A 23494-nucleotide genomic window follows, 5' to 3' on the forward strand; every position below is an offset into this window, starting at 1 on the left:
AGTGCGGGCCCCGGACCCGATCTCCCCAGCCGTCCCCTCCCGGCCCACCCTCGCCCCTGGGGCCTCTTGTTTCCTATTCCCAGCGCCGTCCCTCGGTGGACACGGAACCATGATCACCCCCCTGGGGAGCACGGCAGGCTTTTGCCCGAGGGAGCCCGTGGGGTGGGGGCCGGCCGGCCCTGCCTGTCTCGGGGTCCTGGCGCTGGTTGACCTTCCCGGGCTGCCTTGTGTCTTGCGCTGCCGGCCCGGATCTGAGGCTCCGGGGTCAGCGCGGTGAGGAGGAGGAGCCTTGAGCCTGCGTCCCGGAGACCTGGGTCTGAGACCCGCTTCTGTTAAATAGCCCGCCGTTGTGACCTTGGCCCTCGTCTCAAACACTGGGGGCGCTTGAGGCCTCCGTCTTTGGGGGGGAGGGGGTGTGTCTAACTCCTAGATTGTAATTTTGAGCCAGATGACTTGCCAGAACCTCCAAAGTTGGTGTTAAATAAACAAAAATGTAACCGAGTAACTTTTAAAGATCTAATCTTTTTTATACAGTTCATGAATTGGGCAGCATCCCATCCCAAGTAAAGGAAAGGTGTTTTAAAGTCAGAGAGGGGGTGAGACAGGGAAGTTATAATGGGGGCGGGGTGAGGATTATTTCAGGCAAGGGGACAGAAGGGGTCTGTTAGGCAGATTACTTTACTGATGCAGACTGGAAAATTCCAGACTGACCCCTTAAGATTACATTCCTGGAGAACGTTGAAACGGCCCTTAAGTTTCGGTTAGGTGATGATGTGTGCTTTGCACAGCAGACTCCATTTGGGGCCTGTTGTCTTCTTTTTAACAGTATAATTGAATATTTCGCAAACTTGCCAGATCCAAAGAACTATCCAGGATGCTTATTAATAAATCGGAGGCCCAGGTCTTTCTCCTGGTGCGTCGATTCACCCTGTTCAGTACATCCGGGTGCAGGCCAGGAATCTTTTAAAAAAAAATTTTTTTTAATGTTTATTTTTGAGACAGAGTGTGAGTGGGGGAGGGTCAGAGAGAAAAGGAGACACAGAATCCAAAGCAGGCCCCAGGCTCTGAGCTAGCCCCATGCAGAGCTCAAACTCATGAACGGTGAGATCATGACCTGAGCTGAAGTTGGCACTTAACCAACTGAGCCACCCAGGCGCCCCCCCGGGAATCCTATTTTAACAAAGCCCCCAGGTGACTTGTAGAATTTGCAAGTTAAGGAACCGCTGGTGGTGTCCTTTCCGACATTAAGTGCCGATCTCTGAATGACTCAGGGAGGTTATGGACCAGACACTAAACTGAAGTGTAAACGTAGAGTGCCTCGCTGTGGTATCTGTCATCAGGGAAGGCTTCATATTAACAGGGGAAAAGTACATGGTTTCGGGATAACTGATGACAGGAGCAAAGCATGTCATTCTGTAAATTTTGTGTTTGCAGTTTGACCCTGGTCTTTGTATCTGTTTTGCATGACGTTTATCAACTAGTCTTTTCAAAACATCTTGCCCTCCCTGCCTAGGTGTCAGGAAAGCCCTTCTAAGCCAGAAAGAATGACTCCCCTGCTGTTAAAATTTAAGATCCACAGCACTGGATTTCATTAAAACACTACTGATCTGTCCATGAGATTTTGTTTTCTGAGTTCTGTCCACCCATCTTCAAATGAGCCTGTGCTGTGGAAATTCTAGCTCTGGGGTATTCTTCCTGAAATTCTTAATTCTTGACACACACCTAATTGCCTGGGGACAGTCTTGCATTTCTTTTCCTTTGAGTTTCTTGTTTTCTTGCTGATTATCATCTCTTTTTCTGTGTGTGCGCGCGCACACACACACACTCATTATACTTACATGTTTCCTTTCTGAGGACTTTCGGTATTCTCAGAATTTTTTATGCACCTTACTTAAAAGGATTTGATCCTTGGTAAGAACTGGTATCCAAATTTCTCTCTTATTTTCTTTCTCTTTTTAAAAAATGTTTTTGTTTTTGAGAGAGAGAAAGGGAGAGGGAGAGAGTGGGGGGAGGGGCAGGGAGGCACAGAGGATCTGAAGCAGGCTCTGTGCCGACAGCAGCGAGCCCAATGAGGGGCTTGAACTCATGAACCATGAGATCATGACCTGTCCTGAAGCCAGACGCTCAATTGACTGAACCACCCAGGTGCCCCAATCTTTTTTTTTTTTCTTTCGGCTCCCTTCATCCTCCAGAGGAGCCAAATGCCTCATGATTTGATGTTTGTTGGGTACCTTAGAAATAAACAAGTGCATCCCCAGAAGTTATTTTCAGACATCTGCTTTCCCCGCCTGGCAACATTTTAGAAGAGCCCCGGGCACTTACGTGCAGCAGGAAGTGCTGGAGCAGTGCTTAACAAGCAAGGCCACGTGCATGACCTTGGCTTCTTCAACTCCACCTCCTTTTAGATACGACATTGAGTCACACTTCTAAGTATGTTGACTTAGGTGCCAGACATTTTTTCCTTATAGTTGGTTTAAAAAGGCAGGTTGACGGCAACACAGAACTCCGATGATGAAAGGTATCACTCTTCGGCCTTGAGATACTTAAAAGAACGTCATGTCCCATTTTATTTGGAAAATGCTGACCGAGAGTGGTGGCTATATCTGCGTTTTGAGGGTTAATGTTTAGTAAATGTATTTTATGAGGTCCCTCTTGCTGGAGAAGATTAGTTTGGAGGAAATATGGAACGCAAAGCGTTTTACCTTCTTCTAATGTGCTGACACAGTCCACTGGCGGAGTGTCTAAAATGTCATAAAGAGCAGCTCTTCTCCTGTGTAGTTCTCACAGTGAGAAAGAAGCTTCTCATCTCTCCCTGGGGGCTCCTCAGCGGGCATGGCTGAGGAGAAAGAAGAGGCTTTATAGGGACTCTTTGAAGTAAAGGCAAATAAACTGGCCACCAAAAATTAAGAGTTCTCTTAGGAGATTATTTTGTTGAGCTCTGTGTGCCAGGCACTGCCGAGTGCTTTGCATATTTTTGTCTTCTCATTTACTTCGTACAGCAGCCTTGCAAACTAGGAGATTATTATTCTTTATTGATGGGAAAAGAGAGAGGCTAATAACTCACCGACGGTCATGTAGCTGATAAGCAGACAATCCCGCGGTAGACGGAACCCGAGTTCATCTGTATTCAAATCCTGTGCTCCGTGAACACCGCCTCCGTTTAAGGTTGCTGAAAAGGTCTGGACACCAGGCTTTTTGTTTTGCTCTAACAGACTTTTGCACCTTCTTTCTTTCTTGATGGTCTTTCCCTGAGTACAGTGCAAGGTTTGTAGCTGTTGCTGGTGGGCAGGGAGCTTGTGGCTTTCTATTGTCCCAGCAGAGAACCGGTGCCAATATCATTCTAGAAACAAGTCCTTTATTTCTTATAATCTAACGCCCAGCAATCTGTATTCCTGTTTTCCCTGGCTAGTTCTTAAAAGGGAGACTGATCCCAGGTTGCTTACCTTAAAGATTTGTGGGGGGGCACCTGGGTGGCTCAGTGGGTTAAGCTACTGACTCTTGATCTCGGCTGTGGGTTTGAGTCCTGCATTGGGCTCTGTGCTGACAGCATGGAGCCTGCTTGGATCCTCTCTCTCTCTCTCTCTCTCTGCCCGTCCCCCACTTGCATGCACGCACTCTCTCTCAAAATAAGTAAATAAACTTAAAAAGATATATTTGCGGGAGTTCTTCCTCAACATGTGACTGTTAAAATCTTAAAAGTTTCAGTTCTTTTTTTTTTTTTTAGTTTATTTTTGAGACTGAGAGAGATAGAGCATGAGCGGGGGAGGGGTGGAGAGAGAGGGAGACATAGAATCCAAAATAGGCCCCACGCTCTGAGCTGTCAGCCCAAAACCCGATGCAGGGCTCAAAACCTCGAACTGTGAGATCATGACCTGAGCCGATGTCAGACACTTAACTGACTGAGCCACCCAGGAGCCCCAAAAGTTCCACTTCTTTGTTATGTACTTTTTAAGGACTTAAAAACAATTCAGTGACCAAGGAATCCTGCTTGTCTGATAACACTTAGCATCCTTTTTACTGGGGCTTGCAGTCAGGGCAGGGTCATAAAAAGTGGGCATTCCACATGGAAGCAGTTGGATAAAAGGTATGATTAAAACAAAAAGATAGAGGTTTTTCATAGAATAAGGAGGGATTCACTTCAGAGAAGTGGGAGACCCAGGTGGAGCCAGATTATGGAGGACCTGATTCCAGAAGAATGTTTTGTTTCCACCTAGAAAATACACTTCTTTAGGAAATGAGTGACAAAACGAAAGCAGTATCATATTTAAGGATGACTGGCAGATTTGGGGGCGCCTGGGTGGCTTAGTCGGTTAAGCGTCCGACTTTCGCTTAGGTCATGATCTCGCGGTTCGTGGGTTCGAGCCCCGCTTCAGGCTCTGTGCTGACTGCCATCTCAGAGCCTGGAGCCTGTTTCAGTCTGTGACTCCCTCTCTCTCTGACCCTCCCCTGCTCATGCTCTCTCTCCTAGAAATAAATAAAAAAATATTTAAAAAAAAAAAAAAAGGATGACTGGCAGATTTGGCCATGATTTGTAGGGGCAGGAGCATCATTTGAAGTGAATATTTTTGAAGAAGGAAGAAGGTGGTGGACATGGCTTAAATTCAGTCCGAGTGTCTGTGGTGGCATAACTGTGACTGAGTTAGCCATTTCTGCAGAAGATGGAAGTGTTCAGCATGACGCCAATCCATGTTTGACCTGTCTACCACGGCTTCTGCCTTTATGCCATTTATTAAAGCTATTTTAAGTCGGAACCTTGGTGGCATTAATGTTTAAGAAAGAAAGGAGAAGCCAAGTAGAATGCTATCGCCTGACCTGATTTCATTGTGAGCACATTCTAGACTCATCTCAGTACCCAATGGAAGAGAAAGTTGACTCAAGGTGGTGGGGGGAAGGGATTTCCATAGGTTAAAAACATGGGCTTTACAACCATAGGGATTTGGATTCAAATTCTAGGTCTTCCTTTATCCCACAACATTTATTAGTTGTGTGATGTGGCAAAGTCCATGGCTTCCATTTCATAGCTGTAAAATGGGAAGAATGTCTAGTTTAAGGTTGTGCTGAGATTCAGTTGAGATAATGTATTTTAAGTGTTTTGAACTAACATTAAATGTTAAAGACATAAGAGGCACTATTGATCATTGCAGATTTAATGGAATTGAATTTTCATATTTTGATGAAAGGGAAAATATCATTATTCAATTTGCTAAATTTAAATATGTTGTTTCTTTTCTAAAAAAAACATTAGGCTTGTGGGTGGGTTATATCTGCCCATTTATTTGCCTTCTTTACTGAGTCATACTTTTGCCTAATTAAGGTCCTGTGTGTTTTATATTCTGCTCAAGCCAAGTTGTCTCAAATCAAAACAGAAATCATCTTTCTGCCTTCAGCTTCCTTACTTGACAGCCAAGTCAGGACTCACAGCAGGGAAGCAACCTGCCTTGTTTGGGAATGTTGGGGTTAGGGACCCTTGAGATAATGGGTTCATTTGTTCAGTCTCTAGCATCTATAGGAAGATGTTCCAATGTGGTTCATTCCCTGGCGAGAGGTCCGAATTAGGTTGAGACTCTAATCACATTTGATGGTTCTTCGTGGATTAAATCATGCTTTTGTTTCTACTCAGTCTTGACTCCTTTGTCCCAAAGTCTTTAGGTCCATCAGCAACCGCAGGAATGGCAGATTATGGGGTCTCGGCTGGCCAGTGTGTGGCAGTGATCTGGGATAAGTCATCCCTGGCGGAGGCTCTGAAAGATCTGGTGGATCAGCTTCGGACGTTAACCGGTGACGAAGGCCGAGTGTGTGTGGAGAACGTGAGCCAGCTGTTGCAGTGTGAGTGCCCACACACATCGTTACGGGGCCACGGGGGTCGGGAGGATGCTGTGTTGATGTGGTGCCCTGATCTCTGAGCCGTTTCGGGCAGCACACAGTAGTAGTAGGTGGTCACCTGCTGGTTTTCAGTTGAGATACAGCGGACGTAAGAGTGTAGTTGATGGTTTGTAGAAGTCCGTTGTTTCTTATTAGATATTCCACATTTTTTAAAAAGATTTCTCCTCAGCCACCTTTCTTTTTCACTCCTTTCCCTGAACATATAAAAGGACACGAAATCAGTGAGACGGAGGGAGGGCAGCAGCCTCATCTCCCCTCTTGCTAGGGATGGTGGTATCAGAACATTTGTTTGGGGGGTCGGGGTTCATTCTTCCAGGGCCAGGCCTGCAGCCTTTGAGAGGGGCTTCGGAGGGGCTGGCGGATTGCCCCTGGGGCCCAGCTGGTGGCTGACTGGAGCCTTCCTTCTTTGCAGCTGCCCACAAGGAATCCAGCTTTGATGTTATTTTGTCGGGTGTGATTCCTGGTAGCGCCACTCTGCACAGTGCTGAGATTTTGGCCGAGATGGCCCGGATCCTTCGGCCTGGTGGATGTCTCTTTCTGAAAGAGCCAGTAGAGACAGCTGTAGGTAAGGAGATCTTCATTTGAAAGACTAGGATTTCACAGCATTCAGCCTGTAGGAATGTGTACTGCACCTCTCGGAGCAGGAGGTGTCGTTTGGCGATCCTTCTCCTTGGTGGCAAATGATTGCAGAAACATGAAGCAGTGCGTTGTAGAAACATGAAGCGGTACGTCGGAGGGAATTGTGACCTTTGACTGACCCATTCGGTAGTAAAATAGAAGGAAACTGCCCATCTGACAATGGCTGGGTCCTTCAGCAGGTTGAGTGGTTAAACTGTGGTACATCCACACCATGGAAAACTCTGGAGCGCCAAAAAGGCATCCGCCCCTCATAGGTGCAACAACTTGGATGAGTCGTGGATTGTGGACTGCCACGGGTCAGGAGTGGGAGGAGGTAAAGGGGTCGTCGGAGGGCTCCTTGTGACGGAACATCCTGTACCTGGACTGTGGTAGTGCTCACAGGAAGCCGCAAGCATGTAAGGTTGTGTGTGCAGAGCTTCGCACACGCCAACAAGCACACGTAACACTCGTGACATCTGGGTAGCACCGTGAACTCTTGGTGACAATTTCCTGGTCTTTACCGGTGTGCTGTAGTTGTGAGATGTTACCATAGGGGTCTACGGCCATACCACCCTGAACGTGCCCAATCTCATCAGGTATTACCATGGGGGTAAATGAGGTGAAGGGTCCTTAAGAAAAAAAATGAAACAACAACTTCCCGTGCACCTCCAGTTATTTCAGAATAAAACGTTAGGAAATAACGACTAGAAGTCTGGGAGTGATGAGTGGTCTTATTGACTCATGTGAAACTAATATTGGAATCCAGGAAATAAAAGCCTCCCTTCTCAGTAGCGAACTGAAAAAGCCATTCAATTGTGAATTTTTAACACTTCCCATCAATATGCGATTACTTAATTTATAAACAGAGTAAGAGAATGAACGTGTTTTGAACTGTGTAGAGGTGTCTATGTGGATGTGGACAGCTGTGGCGTGGATGCAGATAGCCAGACGTCTCGGCTGGGAACGTAGATCTCGGGCGGCATTGCCCGGTGTCTCTCTGTCAGAAGGGTGCAGAGAGAACACCTGAGTGTCTTACAGTCCCTCAGCCTCTTTCTCACTCAGCCACCAACCCCTGGAAGGTATTTCCCGGAAGCCAAGTGAGAAGAAACCGTAACAATGGAAGTATTATATGACACTTAAGAGCATAGGTAGGAGCACTTGGAATAACCACAAGCATCTGTCAGAATACCAACACGCTGCTGTCGTATCGCCATCGCCTGCCGACCCACCCCAGATGAGCCTTTATTATTTTCCCTGCTTTGTCCCCTAAAGCTGCTAATTGGGGATTTCCTCTCGGCAGTGAACAATAGCAGAGTGAGAACGACCTCTAAGCTGTGCTCGGCGCTGACTCTCTCTGGTCTCGTGGAAGTGAGAGAGGTATGTTGGTACACAGTCTTCTCTGCTGGGAGTTGAAGCCTTGGGTGACACGCCCCCCATCTCTGTGAGTCATTACAGAGAAAATTGCAGGGGAGTAACGGCCCTGGAGGTGAGGTGCACGGTGTTGCGCAGACTAGGAAGCAAGCGGGGGAAGTGCTTTGTATGTAAGATACGTGATGCCTCAAAGGACAGAACTTTCTGGGACGCCTGTCCTTTGAAGAGACACATCTTGCACCCACACGGGTTGAGGTGTGTGTTCTCGCCTAAGTACTGGGGTGGGGTGGTGGCCACAGTGGCAGGGAGAGCGCAACACATGTCCCTTAATGGACACAAATCTTAGCCCCAAGCGCGATACAGGCAGTGGGACCGTCCTCAGATATTTGGTGGGAGGCTGGGGCAGGTTGTGGGGGGAGGGGCAGGGAGTGCTTTTCTGACTATTCGGTAGAAGTATTTAGGTTAAATGGAGGTGTTCATGTTTCTACATTCTTCTTTGATGTTGAAGTTTTCTTGCGTGAGAGATAAGTGCTGTATCGTGATCGCTGGTAAGTCACCTATTCGCAACATGACCTAGGACCTCAGTTTCTTTATGCCTACTCTTTCTTATTTTTTTCTTAGTTTAGGGTTTTCTGTTTTATATTCTAAATAAGAGATGCTCGTAAAAATTCAATTAATACTGGAGCATATAGAATATAAAGTGACATTGCAGGCCCTCCTCACGCTTCCCAGAGGAAGCCAGCAACACATTTTTGTGTGTAGCCACTAAGACCTTTCTATGTATTCATGTGTGTGTGTAAGAGAGACATTTTTTAAGGCAAATAAGGTTGTATATATACATCGTTCAGTCACTAGCTTTTTTCCCCACCTTTAAATATCTTTTTTTATGTTTATTTGTTTATTTTGAGAGAGAGAGTACGAGCAGGGGAGAGACAGAGAGGGAGGGAGAGAATCCCAAACAGGTTCCACACTGTCAGCGCAGAGCCCCATGTGGGGCTCGATCCCATGAACCCGTGAGACATGACCTGAGCCGAAACCAAGAGTTAGACACTTAACTGACGGAGCCACCCAGGTGCCCCTAGGTATCTTTGACATTTAACCACCTTCAATGCATTGCCCCTCATTCTTATTAATGATGTTAACAACATTGAGTGCTCTGGTTGGGCTAAGATTTATTCAGCCATTCTGTGGTTGTTGAGCACAGAGGTAACACTTCCACATTTTTTTCTACCTTTATCGATTGTCTGCCACTTCTTCCCCAGAAAACGTTTCCCTCCCCCTGTGGTTCTTTTTCTCTAGTTCATTTCTACTCTCTTTATTGTGGGCATGCCTTCCTGCCATAGGCTGTGGTCCTTTTCAACATGTCTGATTCATCTTCATAATCCTAATCATTCCACCTTGCAGAATGACAGGCATAGTGCCTTGTCCCTAATAGACAGGTGTCTGGTAAATACTTTAAAACTTTCTAGAGGGTTGGCTCAGAGTAAGCACATAGACAAAATGACACTCCAGGATACAGATCACTGAGAAACTGAATGTGAGGCATGAGGGAACATCTGTCATCTGGCCCCATGAGATGCTTACTACACATAAGTGAGTATTTGACGCCTGTATNTGTCAGAAGGGTGCAGAGAGAACACCTGAGTGTCTTACAGTCCCTCAGCCTCTTTCTCACTCAGCCACCAACCCCTGGAAGGTATTTCCCGGAAGCCAAGTGAGAAGAAACCGTAACAATGGAAGTATTATATGACACTTAAGAGCATAGGTAGGAGCACTTGGAATAACCACAAGCATCTGTCAGAATACCAACACGCTGCTGTCGTATCGCCATCGCCTGCCGACCCACCCCAGATGAGCCTTTATTATTTTCCCTGCTTTGTCCCCTAAAGCTGCTAATTGGGGTTTTCCTCTCGGCAGTGAACAATAGCAGAGTGAGAACGACCTCTAAGCTGTGCTCGGCGCTGACTCTCTCTGGTCTCGTGGAAGTGAGAGAGGTATGTTGGTACACAGTCTTCTCTGCTGGGAGTTGAAGCCTTGGGTGACACGCCCCCCATCTCTGTGAGTCATTACAGAGAAAATTGCAGGGGAGTAACGGCCCTGGAGGTGAGGTGCATGGTGTTGCGCAGACTAGGAAGCAAGCGGGGGAAGTGCTTTGTATGTAAGATACGTGATGCCTCAAAAGACAGAACTTTCTGGGACGCCTGTCCTTTGAAGAGACACATCTTGCACCCACACGGGTTGAGGTGTGTGTTCTCGCCTCAGTACTGGGATGGGGTGGTGGCCACAGTGGCAGGGAGAGCGCAACACATGTCCCTTAATGGACACAAATCTTAGCCCCAAGCGCGATACAGGCAGTGGGACCGTCCTCAGATATTTGGTGGGAGGCTGGGGCAGGTTGTGGGGGGAGGGGCAGGGAGTGCCTTTCTGACTATTCGGTAGAAATATTTAGGTTAAATGGAGGTGTTCATGTTTCTACATTCTTCTTTGATGTTGAAGTTTTCTTGCGTGAGAGATAAGTGCTGTATCGTGATCGCTGGTAAGTCACCTATTCGCAACATGACCTAGGACCTCAGTTTCTTTATGCCTACTCTTTCTTATTTTTTTCTTAGTTTAGGGTTTTCTGTTTTATATTCTAAATAAGAGATGCTCGTAAAAATTCAATTAATACTGGAGCATATAGAATATAAAGTGACATTGCAGGCCCTCCTCACGCTTCCCAGAGGAAGCCAGCAACACATTTTTGTGTGTAGCCACTAAGACCTTTCTATGTATTCATGTGTGTGTGTAAGAGAGACATTTTTTAAGGCAAATAAGGTTGTATATATACATCGTTCAGTCACTAGCTTTTTTCCCCACCTTTAAAGATCTTTTTTTATGTTTATTTGTTTATTTTGAGAGAGAGAGTATGAGCAGGGGAGAGACAGAGAGGGAGGGAGAGAATCCCAAACAGGTTCCACACTGTCAGCGCAGAGCCCCATGTGGGGCTCGATCCCATGAACCCGTGAGACATGACCTGAGCCGAAACCAAGAGTTAGACACTTAACTGACGGAGCCACCCAGGTGCCCCTAGGTATCTTTGACATTTAACCACCTTCAATGCATTGCCCCTCATTCTTATTAATGATGTTAACAACATTGAGTGCTCTGGTTGGGCTAAGATTTATTCAGCCATTCTGTGGTTGTTGAGCACAGAGGTAACACTTCCACATTTTTTTCTACCTTTATCGATTGTCTGCCACTTCTTCCCCAGAAAACGTTTCCCTCCCCCTGTGGTTCTTTTTCTCTAGTTCATTTCTACTCTCTTTATTGTGGGCATGCCTTCCTGCCATAGGCTGTGGTCCTTTTCAACATGTCTGATTCATCTTCATAATCCTAATCATTCCACCTTGCAGAATGACAGGCATAGTGCCTTGTCCCTAATAGACAGGTGTCTGGTAAATACTTTAAAACTTTCTAGAGGGTTGGCTCAGAGTAAGCACATAGACAAAATGACACTCCAGGATACAGATCACTGAGAAACTGAATGTGAGGCATGAGGGAACATCTGTCATCTGGCCCCATGAGATGCTTACTACACATAAGTGAGTATTTGACGCCTGTATAGGTAGATATAGTACAGCGTTATTTTGTGGGAAGAGTGTGGCCTAATCCTTATGATGTCTTGCATTCCAGCTGTTGCGGGAGTCCTTGAGCCCCGAAGAGGTACAGTCTGTCCAGGAACACCTGGGTCACCAAAGTGACAGCTTGCTGTCTGTGCGCATCACAGGCAAAAAACCCAACTTTGAAGTGGGCTCTTCTAGTCAACTGAAGCTTTCTGTTGCCAAGAAGTCTTCTCCTCCAGGTAGGAACGGCCTGAGGACACTGTTCTGTCCAGCTGGGCCTAGAAGGACATGTGAGACGTCGGGCCAGAGATTGAAACAGAGGCAGTGCAGTTTCTGGAGGGCTGACTCCTCCTTCCTTGATTTCGGTCGTTTCCACATGGAGGAGTGTTTAATGTACCATCGTCCCGGGGAAAGTCAGATCCAAATCTGAAATAACACACAGGTATCACCAAGTTCAACCCCTTCTGCCCCAGAAGACACTAAGGCCTCCCCAGATTCCAGAGGCCCGAGCCACATGGTTTAGCTAACAGTCTTTCCACGCCTCAGAACTACACATTTATTCTCAGAAGGTCTCCTGCTGGTGGTCATGGCCGCTGAGTGTCCTGCTCCTCTGCCAGCGTGTCTTTTCCATGCTGGCAAAATCAGCTCTTCTTACTTTGAGGATCTTAAGCCACTTGTAAAAATATTTCTTCTCAGAAAGTTGCACCTGCCCTTTGCCACCCCCTCACCCTTCTGATCACTATTTCATGTGGCCTGATTTGAGAGAAATTGTCCCAGCTGCGAAGTACACGAAAATTCACAGGTACATTCACACTGCTCTGCTTTGACAGGCCAGCCAAAATCTTTAAGAAATCCTCTGGAATCCCAGCCTTTGGAGTCCTGGTTCCAGAATGGGTAGGGACAGCTTAGCTGAGCGGTTCGCCCCGCGGGAGGTCTGAGCACCCAGCTGCAACAGTGATCTTTGGGGAGGCACCTACCCCCAAGGCCCATCTGAGGACCTGCCGCCAGACTCTGGGCTCGGCTCTTTCAGGGCCTTCCTTGCATCACCCCCCCCCACACACACACACACCCGGATAGAGCCGGGAGGAGTGAGGCAGGCGTCTGCCGCTGGTCCGTGTTATACCACCGCCACTGGCTCTGGCGCCCGTTTTCTTGTACGTGACAGGTTCACGTGGGTCAGCAGCTTTGCTACTTACGATGGTTTTGGGCAACTTTCTCTCAGCTCCTCAGATCTCCCTGCAGTAGGTATAGGGAGTATGATTAGCCCCAGGTTCTAGGGATGGAAACGAAGACGAGGATAAAGCAACATGGAGTCAGAGGCATCGGACAGACTCCTGTTCGTGGCTCCGAAGGTGGCCTAATGTGGGAACCGGTGTCCTCATCTGTAAAATCAGGACACCACATACTTACCTCCCAAGGTTCTTAGCAGGGTTTAATTGGGCAGCGCATAGAAAATGCTTCCCACGGTACCTGATATGAAGCAAGTGCTTAGCAAGTGATGGCTTCTGTCACGACACAGTGATTGNTGCTTTCATTGAGCTCTTTGTCTTCGTTGCTCGGACTCAGCAAAGCCTGCCGTGGACCCTGCAGCGGCCAAGCTCTGGACCCTCTCAGCCAACGACATGGAGGACGAGAGCGTGGTGAGTGGACATGGCGGGCACCGCGCTGCTTCCTCGTAGGCCTCGTTGCGGGTGTGAGAGCTCGCAGTTCCGAGCGGCCTCTCTGGACGTGCAGCCAGGATGCCCGGCATCTGTGCCCGTCACTGGCATTTTTGATTCAGAAAGAAACTCCGCCTCAGTGGCATTTTCCATTTCCTTTTCAGTGTCTCTTTTCCTCACAGGTTTTCTTGTTCTCACTTCATGTGATATGTGAAAGATTCTCGTGGGCATGTGTGAACCTGAATAGAGTTTGTCAGCTAAAACCTTTTATTGGCTCCTTTGCCTGGGCAAGTCCCTGAACGCTCACTGTCTTAAGAGCAATACTTTTCCATCTTTGATCAGTCCTGTGTCTGTAATAAAGTTCTTCATTCCTGCAACTGTTAAAGTTCTAGCGAAAGTGAGACAGGCTGTGATTCGTGCCTGCCTAGAGCTCACAGATGACTTGTCCACACGTCACACAGATGACTTGTCCACGCATTTATCACGGCATTGCGCAAATGCACGTGTCATTGTTTGTCTTTTTCTCTGGAATTATGTAGAAAATATTTTATTCCCTTTTTCACATGACAGCCCTTCATGTATTTGAATAAATACAACGCTTCTCTTTTTGTTCTTCTTGCTCTCCCTATATATACACATGCGCACACATTCTCTGCACATTTTAAATTACTTCCCGGTCCCCTCACAACTTGATGCATCTTCTGTGGACATAGTTTATCCCTGCAGTGGCCAGCTGGAGTATGTGATCAGCCCAGAGCAGGGCAGTGGAGACCTTTAGGTGGATGGTATAAACCCGCTACCACCGCATCCCTTTATTCAGCCTTCTGTTAGCGGAGATCATGACCGTGTCACTAACTTCTTCGAACACTTCTCCAGGATCTCATTGACTCTGATGAGCTGCTGGATCCAGAAGATTTTAAGAAGCCAGATCCAGCTTCCCTGCGGGCTCCTGCATGTGGAGAAGGAAAAAAGAGGAAGGCCTGCAAGAATTGGTGAGTGCTGGCAGAAGCAGGATCTAGAAACAGAAGCTTCTAGTGGCTTCTTGAGTCTCAAGGAATCAGAATACTTTATTATTGTTAAATATATATTCTATAGTGAAATCCATCATACATGCAGAGGAGTATTTTAAACAGGTGCATTTTAAACAGTAATAAAATGAGCACCCGTGTACTGATTAGCCAGGTGAAGAATCGGAAACGTGGCTAGGACCTTAGAAGTCAGCTCCACGTGCTTCCTCAGCTGCATCTTGCTCCCTCTCACCACAGAACTCCCATTATCCCAAGTTTATGGTAATCATTCTTGGCTTATTTGCTAGTTTACCACATAGTGTGAAGCTCCAAATAATACGTTCTTTAGTGGTGAAGAACTGAGTAGTAAGCCCACACCCGAGGAGGCAAGGACAGGCCAGTATCCCACATCTGTGAAGTCTCCCAGTGAAGAGTCACAAGACAGTTCTCAGAACCAGGGGCACGGCACGGGGAGGGAAGGAGGGGAAGGAGGGGGATCGCCTGGAGGGCATAGCGATGCAGTGACTCAGCGACTGGTGGCTAGCAGACACGCGGTCAGAGGGAGGCGCTGCTCTGTGTGTGTTGATCTAGAGCCACCAGGGCCAGAGCTCTCCTGTTTGCAGGGGACCGTGGCAGGCCACCAGTGTCCCCCGCAGATCATCAGGCTGGGGGAGGGAGGGAACGCTGTTATGGTACATGGTCCACATAAGCCCAGGACCTGGGCTAGTTCGCCTATCCTCGGGTGAAAGCAGTGGGTGACGGCAGCTTGGCTTGTGACAGGGTCAGCCTTCAGCATGTCTGTCTCTTATGCCACTGCTGGGGTGCACACGTGTGACTGTCCACAGCAGCGCTGACGTCCTGGAGTCCCTTTTACTGCTCCCTCGAGGGCTCTCCTCCATCTGTCTTACGCCAGCTTTTCTGTTCTCTGTCTCCCACGCTTTGTTCTCGGTTTTCTCTTTTATTTTGGTGGAGTCAGTTCTCTAGTCATTTATTTCAGAAAAGCTGCTTGAGAGGTACACTGTGTTTCTTAGGTTTGTTTGCAGACTGTGTGGCTAAAAATGCCTTTTTTCTATTCTTATGAATGATTTTGTAATTTGGGTATGGAAATTTAGATTGGAGGTAATTTTCTTACAAATCTAGATTGGAGGTAATTTTCTTACATTGTTTTGAATACATTTCTGTCTTTTTTTTTCCAGTGATTGTGAAGAGGTATCTGAGGCCATTCAGTTTCTTGATCTTTCTGTAAGACCTCTCTTTCCATTTTGGGAGTTTGTAGAGTCATCTTTATCCCTAGTATCGTCTTGTAATGTCTTAAATAAGGGTCTGTTCACATCTCTTGCACTAGCCGCTCAATACATCTTTTCAGTCTAGAAGCCACGTCCATAACATCTTTACAGTCTAGAAGCCACGTCCATAGCTTAGGAAATAGTCTTTAATTTTGTATATGATTTTTGTCTTCTCTCTTTGCTTTCTCTGTGACCTGTTACTCAAGATGCTGCATGTCTTTAATTGTCTTGTAATTTTATTTTCTTTAACATTTTCTTTATGCTCTACTTTCTGGGAAATTCTGCAAGTTTATCCTCCACAACTTTTATTGAGTTATTTTATTTCTGCTATCATGGGTTTTTAAAAAATATTTGTTTATTTTTGAGAGTGTGAGCCCATGGGGGAGGGGCAGAGAGAGCATCCCAAGCAGGCTCCACGCTGTCAGCAGAGAGCCTGACACAGGGCTCGATCCCAGGAACCATGAGGTCATGACCTGAGCCAAAATCAAGAGTCAACACTTAACTGACTGACCCACCCAGGTGCCCCTCTACTATATTATGTTTTTAATTTCTAAGATTCCTTTTTTTTTTTTAGCATAGCATCCTATTTTTATTTTGTGGGTGTGATCTCTTCTCTTTTCTCCTGGGGTTAGCAGTAGTTCTTTGTGGGTTTTTTCCTCCCTGCATAGTCTCTGTTTCTTCCAAGTTGCTTTTTTTTCTTGCAGCTTGGTCTGTCACGTTGAGGTAGAGGTCTATACCTCTCACGAGCCTTGGTTGTCTCCATCATAGGAATGTAGAACAGAGAGCTCCCTGGAGCCCCAAGCTCAGTGGTGGGATTTGTTGGCCAGGCTTTAGAGAAGGGAGGCTGGGGGGTGCTCTGCCAAGTCAGTGTCTCTGGGTGTCTCCCTTTGGGGTGGTTCGATTTCTCAGAGAAGGAAGGGTCTCTCTGGGGCTGGCAGTTCCTTTGGAGGGTTTGGGGTGTGGTGTGGGTTGGGGATTGGCCACCTATGTGGCAGTGGCGTTCTCGCTGCCTGCCTGCTCCGAGTTCAGCTCCCTGCAGTGGACGCCTCCTGCCATGCACGCCTGGCACTGCATCGCTACTGTCTCCTTTCCCGCGGTCCTGCCGTCGAGGGCTGTGTCTTCACGGCCTCCTTTCCCCGCGGTCCCCACTGTCCCCACCGTCGGGCCTTGTGTCTTCATGGCCTCATTTCCCGCGGTCCCCGCCGTCGGGGGCTGTGTCTTCACAGCCTCCTTTCCCCCAGTTCCTGCCGTCCAGGGTTATGTCTTCATGGAAGTTTCATTGGGACCTTGAGGGAAAGTAAAGTAGGTGCATGCATTCAGTCTGTCCTCTTAACCTGGAAAACGCTGCTGTTAGTGCTTTTGCATTTGTTTTATGGACGGAAAGGGTGGTAACAAGTTAAATGGTGTGTGGGCTTGTTGAGTCAGCAGTGTTTTTTTTAAGTGTGAAAGTTGCCAGTGTGCACAAATCGGGAGACTTCAAGTAAAACTCCAGTTTTTTGGGGTTTTTTTTCTGTGTGTCCTTAGCTTTGGAAAATGTGCCAACACTGTCTGCTTCTCAACATGGCTTTAATCAGCTGGAGCAGAGTGGTGGCCGGCCCGTGTGGACAGGACGTCTCCCTCTGGGCCCCACGCTCCCCACCACTCTGTCTCTCTGAACAGTCTCACGCACTTATATTATCAGCCTGGCCCCGTGGGCCTGTGGGTTAAGACATTCTGGTATAAAAAGAAAGGTCTGAGGGCACGTTTGGACTCTGTCAAGGATTTGGGGCCCCTGGGTGGTGGCGCGTCTCGCTCACAGGCCACTGATTTCCCCCCAGCACCTGTGGCCTTGCGGAAGAACTGGAAAAAGAGAAGTCACAGGAACAGGCGAGGTCCCAGCCCAAGTCGGCTTGTGGAAACGTACGTACCTGGATCTGTACTCCGTGTTCACAAACCCGCTGGTGTTGGGCATCAGCCTAAACCCAGCACAGGCTGGCTCCAGCTCTGATTTGCTGCCCACGTATTTAATCAGGCAAATGTGTGAGAACGTGTCTGTGGCAGGGAGGTCATCTCCTGAGAGCAGGCTAGCGCCTCATGCCCGTCGGGGGCTCTTGTTTCTCCTTTTTGGCCCCGTTCTTCCCACTTCACAGCGGCCTGATGCTCTTCAGCCATTTGGCTGTGCTTGGCTACGAGTTGAACTGCTGAGAATGTAGAAATATGGCCTCTAAGGAACTGCCCCCAGGCCCCTGATTTTCATAAAAGCAGAGATCTTAAATACTCTCGGTATTTGGATCTCAGTTGGACCTACATGTGCACCCGGCCGTTTCCATTGGGCCTCTATGGCCACATTAGGAAACGAGGGATCCCTTTCCCACCCATGAACCTGGGACACGCTGACTCTCCGCTTCTCCGTATGATTGTCTCTTCCCCCAACAGTGCTACCTGGGCGATGCTTTCCGCTGCGCCAGCTGCCCCTACCTTGGGATGCCAGCCTTCAAACCCGGGGAGCAGGTGCTCCTGACCAACAGCAATCTCAGCGACGCCTAGGAGGGACGCACCGTGGTGCGCAGGCGCTCCTCCGGCCAGCTCCTGCCCCTCGAACCCCACCGTGTGGTTCCTCCCACCTCCTCCGGATTTGCTCCCTCTCTGCGTGAACTCCACCTGCAGGGAGGGCGCTTGGTAAACAGTGTGAAGCTGGCTGCGGGGCACAGTGGGGCGCAGTGCTGCTATGTGCCCAGAGACCAAGGTGTTACAGGGCCTGGTTCCTCAGAGTCGGGGGCCTCCTTCTCCACCTAGTGTGAGGGAATGGGAGTGCGTCCTGAGGCGGCCCCTCTCCCGATGTCACAGCGCTGACCTAACACTCAGAGTATTGCCACTCTGTGACAAAGAGGCCCTGCCCCCGATCTAAGCCCAGCTGTAGTGCCACTACTTGTCTTCCAGAGCTGTTGGTTTACTCAGCCTGCGGCTGTTGGCGACAGGAGTCGGGTGTCTCATGACCTCCTCAGGGCACCAAGGAATCACCCATTGGTTGCTGTGATCATATTCAGTGTTCCTCTGTCCTTCTATCCCCACCCCACCCCACCCCCTTTTACTGTATTGTATCCATCCTGTCGTTTACTCTGTAGTTATTAAAGTTGTGTACTTCTGCATATTGGTTGTGGAGAGGGTATGTTTGTGTGTGTGAGGTCGGGCACAGCCATCTGAGCTCAACTTGGGCCACAAAACTGTCTTTTTTGGAGAGACTTAGTATCACAGTGGGGCCAGTCCTGCATTTAAGGATCAGGCCTATCTCCATCTACTTTGGAAGAGGCCAGGTTGGTAAGGATTTAGAAGAAAGCAGGACAGAAATCTAAACCAACAATAAATCTCTCTGACCAGGAGATCTTTCATTCTCTTTGTTACTCATGCAGACTTGGAATTGATCTTGCCCAAAGAGTTGGAGACTCTATGGATTTAAGAGACCAGGATTTAGGGGGTGTCTGGCTGGCTCAGTTGGTAGAACATGTGACTCTTGTACTCAGGATTGTGAGTTTGAGCCCAATGTTGGGCCTAGCGATTACTTTAAAAAAAAAAAAAAAAGAGTGAGACCAGGACTTGTATATTTTACCAATAAATGAAAATGTTCATTGGTATTTGTCCTTGAAACTTGACTGCGTTCTCTGAGACTGCTTTTGCTTATCCTGGTCCCTGCTGGTGGACTTTATGGGTGTGGCTAAGCTCTAGTTTGACTCCACTCCAAAGCCCCTATGGTAGGCAGGGTTCTACGTTGACCCCCAAGACCCTTGTACGGGCCCCTGTCCCTGAGTTTGAGGAGGACCTGTGAGTATGACAGGACATCACTGCTGTGATTAGATTACATCATGTGGCAAAAGCAAAAGGATTTGCAGACGTAATTAAAGCGCCTAACGGACCCTCAGTTAGAAGGGCGCGTACCCTGAGTGGGCTGCCTTCGTCAGGTGGTCCTTTAAAAGCACTGGGGAACTGAAAGTTTCTCGGCCGGCCTTCTGCAGCTGCCGTGTTGAGAGAAGGCCCTTGTGGGGCCTCCGAGAGCCAAGAGCAGACCCTGCTGCCTGACGAGAAAGGGGCCTTTCGCCCTCAGTGGCTGAGATCCTGGGTGGGGGCCCGGCCTCACTGTGCCCGTGGTCCTGACCCACAAAATCTGCAGCCGTAAATGTGTATGGTCTTAAGCCCCTAGATTCGTGGTAATTTGTTACACCACAACGGTAAACTAACTCAGCCCCAGACTAGACTTCATGTTAATATTTACTGAGAGAGGCAGGGATGCTGTTAGTTGCTTCTGTTGCAGTTGCCAACATGAAGGGCAAAAAAAACCCTCTAGCCTTCAGGTTGAGGACAGGAGATTGTGAACCAAAGAGCATCTTGGGCTGAATCTAGCAGAGCCCCGGGCCGCGCAGCTAGTCAGTGGCGAGCGGATTCAGAGCAGGTCCCCGACCCCGCGTGTTAAAATATACCTGGGGGGGGGTTTTAACATATGTGGGGGGCTGAGTTGCTGATAGAGGGAGGTCAGTGCTAGTGAAAGAATTCACTGTTGACATTTCCCAAGAGAAGGGGCTGTGGAGCTCAAGTCTGGGGCGGAGGCCACAGCCGTTATTGGGGTCCCCGTGGGAAAAGCCTGAGGGCTGGCTAGTGTGAATAGTTCCAACAGGCTTTGGGCAGGGCGCTGTCCCTAGCGGTGTGGTACCAGGCCCTGGGTGATCTGGGGCAGGGGAAATACCGATCTGTGGTGTGAGTTGCAGGAAGGAGGTGTTTAGCAGAATGAACTTGAGGTTGGTTAGAGAGCTTGCTTGCAGTGTGATTTTGGCGTGGCTTCCAAAGCTGGAACGCAGGGGTGTTGTAACTAGCTTCAGCCAGTACTTCGCCCGGTGATTCCTCAATTCCAAATAGGCCAATGCAGAACCTAAGAAAACGGGCTGGGAACAGCCCTAGCGCGGAGCTCTGGGCGCTGCCCCCTGCTCCCTACCGCTGGGATTAGCTGCCCTGTAGTCCTGGCAGCGTTTGCCCCTCTTTCCATCCAGCTAACCCCGGGCACAGTGGTGGTGGTTTCCCTGCCTCTGCTGCCTGCTGCCTCAGGAGAAGGGGTCACCAGCCGCAGACACCCTGACCCGGGCCCTGAGCGCCTACGATCAGAAGTGGGTAAACCTGGCCCCTGGCAACAGCAAAAAGGCCAGGCCTTGGCTGTCAGGCCCCTGGGGCTCAATCTTTATCTGGACGCTGAAGCGACCTCTGGTGGCCAAGCGCAGAGCAACTCGATTCTAAATCCCTCTTAAAGGCTGAGTTTGAAATCCGGTTATCACCGCCCCGGTTCCTCTGGGATTTCTCCTTCTCTGTTCGGGCCCCTCGTGGAGTTCAGCGGGGGGCCGGTTGCTGAAGATGTAAATCAAATGTCCACTATGCACAAAGCACTCCCCCCGCCCTACAAATGAGGCAGGGACTGAGTTGCCCGACTCATATACCAGCCCCCACGAGCTCATCGGCAAGACAAGCGTGCAATAGCTGTAACCAAGGGGGCAGGGCGTGGCGGGGGGCTGGCCGAAGCTCCCTGCAGCCACGCCGAGCGCTGGAGAGGTGCTGGATTGCAGTCCACGGAGGCGCACACCTTCCAGGTGGAAGGAACCATGTGATGCCCTCACTTCTCTGTTTTCTGGTCCCTTTCTGGTCTAATCAGGGGAGTCCCCAAGTCACAGCTGATCCCGTCTCCTGCATCTCGCCCTGCCCCCGCTTCCCCCCCCATTCCATCCTGATCTTGCTGTTAAACATCCTCACTGTCCACCATGCAGCTCCCCTTCTCTGAGTTTACAAATGGGCCTCTGAGGAAGTTTCCACTTGGACAAAAAGACGTTGATTCTTTTAAAACAACTATTCTCTGTGCACGGGTGAACTGTGAGTCCTCAGAGTGTCTTTAGGCTCTGGACTCCAAGGGAGAGGGGTCCCGCCCCAGCCCTTGCTCTCCTTTGCTGTCACAGAGGCTTCTTCTTACCTCTCTCTGTTTTGAGATCATCTTTCCTCCAATCCCCACCCCCCACCCCGCAGCCCCACTCGGTGGATCCAGAAGATACTTTTTCACAAAGAACTCAGACCAGGCTGTCCCCAGGAACAGGTCCAAGGCAGTTGTCAGCAGGATACTCCTTGGGACCAGAGCAGGGGAAGAGGCCACCCGGGGTCAAGGAGACCCTGGGGTTACAAAGAAGCCAGTTCACCATCCTCAGCCTCATTATTGTTGTTTTTCTGGTTTTATTTGTGCCCCGACTGGAAAGTGGGCTCGGGTCTGTCATCTGGCCTGCAGAAAGACAACTGACCGCAAGGGGGCAACAGGAGGCAAAGCTTTGCCTGAAATAACTCCTGATTGCAGCCCCCTCTGACAAGGCAGATCACAGAATCCTAGGAAGAGAAGGACTCGGTGCTCCTGTCCCCAGACAACATCCCAGAGACAGAAGCCACAAGGCCCCGGCTGGTCAGGAGAGTGAGACAGAACTAGAATTCAAAGGCCCTAACTCCCCCACACCCTACAGGCTCTAGCTCCAGCCCTGAGTTGGGCTTGCAGAGAGCAGTCTTGGGGGAAGGGAGTCCATAACTCCCCATCCCCCATCCTTCTTAGCATGTATGCTGTGGGGTGCCCTGGTGGCTCACGGAGCTCCCCTCTAATGGAGGAGTCAGGACTGACCGAGCCACCAAGGGGTCAACTGGGAGAACAATGCCGTCATAGCAGCCTGCCCTACGGTCCCCAAGGGCCAGAGGCATCAGAGCAGGAGAGAGAACCGGGGGACGGGCAGCCATTCTTGGGGAAGGTCTCCTGGAGGCCAGGCTCATCCCAGAGACCCCCTCATCTCCCCTACTTGGGCCACTCTCACCGGGGCCTTCCCTCGCCCTCACATGTGGTCTGAGGTATGCCCCTCTCTGAGCCTCAGTTTCCCTGCCTGGACAGGGCAGGACCAGGTAGGTGTTCTGTGAGTGCCCCTGTGGTGTTGACAGGCTGGGAGGACAGAACACGCTGGCCCAGAGTGAGGTACAAAGAGAGAGACTTTAATCGGGGCTCTTTCCTGCCATGGTTCCAGACCAGAAAAGAGGACAGGGGTCTTCTCTGTCCTTGTAGGGCCTTCACCGGACTCGGGCAGCTCGGGTTTGGGGTAGTGAACTGAGGCTGGAAGTCTCCAAATGGTCCAGGCAGAAATCAGGACTACTGCAGCACAGGGTTCATGACCCTCTGCAAATAACTGATTGTCTTCTTCACCCTCGCGTCCTTGGGGTTGGAACAGATGGACTTGCCATGGAGGGTGAGAAACCTACACAAGAGGGAAGAAACCCATCAGGGGCTGGGCTCAGCCTTGCTCCGCACCCATCAGGATGCTGAAGCCTCACGAGGAGCAAGAACTTGCCTGAAGCCACATAGCACATCAGTGACAGATCGGGGACACCAGGCTCTGTCCTCAGTGATTCTGGACCTCCCCAAGGTCCCTGCCGGTCCTCGCCCTCCCAGGGAGCCAGCACTGCAAAGCCTCTGTCCCTCTACTGCCCATGCCCACCTAGGGCCTAGGGACTAGGGCTACATAGGAGGGGCCCGGCTCAGACCAAGCCATGGGAAGTGACCACACTGGCTTCGGACTGCCCGTGTGACATGGGGCTGCTCTGTCTCTCTCAGGGCCTCAGTTTCCCCATAAATCAATGAAGAGTTGAACCTCACAGGCTGGGGCCTTTTGGGTCTCACAATGTGGGGTGCAGGGGCTTCCCTGAGGAGCAGGGCCTGGTGGGAAGGGGACCACAAATGCCTCACTCTCTCCTCTCCCCAGTGACCCTTCTGGGAGCTCCGGGGTCTGTCTGCTCCCTGACTCAGCTCCCAGGAGCAAGGGGGTGGGGGGGCGGGGGCCAGGGCACACTTACACGATGGCATCCTTGGGACACTCCGCTGAGGTCTTGTACCACCCGGTCAGCCTTCTGAGCGGGATGGCCCCTTTGAAGTACTCTAGGCAGCACTCCCGGCCCACGTTGGTGGCTCGCGCTGTGGAGAGAGGAGGCAGGAGCAGGTGTGTCTGTGAGTGCCTGTGGGGGGGGGGGGGGCCTGGGCTGGGGGGGGG

General features: G+C 49.7%; 3 protein-coding genes across 4 annotated transcripts in view; 1 reads left to right on the forward strand and 2 right to left on the reverse strand.

Annotated features, from left to right (window-relative positions):
• Positions 1–23494, reverse strand: part of ADGRG1 (adhesion G protein-coupled receptor G1) — a 215981-nt gene that overhangs the window by 187337 nt on the left and 5150 nt on the right. The window lies entirely within an intron of this gene.
• Positions 5646–18553, forward strand: CIAPIN1 (cytokine induced apoptosis inhibitor 1). 2 transcript variants are annotated; one of them, XM_077751271.1, is made up of 8 exons: positions 5646–5826; positions 6296–6448; positions 7802–7878; positions 11545–11713; positions 13041–13114; positions 14009–14124; positions 17243–17324; positions 17841–18039. In XM_077751271.1, the coding sequence occupies exons 1-8, from the start codon at positions 5670–5672 to the stop codon at positions 17949–17951; spliced, it is 939 nt and encodes a 312-aa protein (XP_077607397.1). In that variant the 5' UTR covers positions 5646–5669; the 3' UTR covers positions 17952–18039. The 2 variants fall into 2 exon arrangements, with proteins under 2 accessions (XP_077607397.1, XP_077607398.1); XM_077751272.1 differs by lacking the exon at positions 14009–14124 and having other exon boundaries at positions 17841–18553.
• CCL17 (C-C motif chemokine ligand 17) overlaps positions 22473–23494 on the reverse strand; it is a 2505-nt gene continuing 1483 nt past the window's right edge. Inside the window, exons 2-3 of the mRNA XM_077751412.1 lie at positions 23301–23418; positions 22473–22705 (exon numbers count right to left, since the gene is read on the reverse strand). Of these exons, the coding sequence (XP_077607538.1) occupies positions 22600–22705; positions 23301–23418 (224 nt within the window). The 3' untranslated portion in view covers positions 22473–22599. The remainder of the gene's footprint in view (positions 22706–23300; positions 23419–23494) is intronic.

Source organism: Crocuta crocuta, unplaced genomic scaffold (genome assembly GCF_008692635.1).
Source record: "Crocuta crocuta isolate KB4526 unplaced genomic scaffold, BGI_CrCroc_1.0 scaffold124, whole genome shotgun sequence".
Lineage (NCBI taxonomy): Eukaryota > Metazoa > Chordata > Mammalia > Carnivora > Hyaenidae > Crocuta > Crocuta crocuta.

Excerpts from the sequence above, each read along its gene's own strand:
- CIAPIN1 (XM_077751271.1), top strand. The coding sequence starts at position 5,670 with ATGGCAGATTATGGGGTCTCGGCTGGCCAGTGTGTGGCAGTGATCTGG. Across the intron at positions 7,879-11,544 it reads GTCTCGTGGAAGTGAGAGAG|CTGTTGCGGGAGTCCTTGAG; the intron begins GTATGTTGGTAC and ends CTTGCATTCCAG. Across the intron at positions 13,115-14,008 it reads ACATGGAGGACGAGAGCGTG|GATCTCATTGACTCTGATGA; the intron begins GTGAGTGGACAT and ends ACACTTCTCCAG.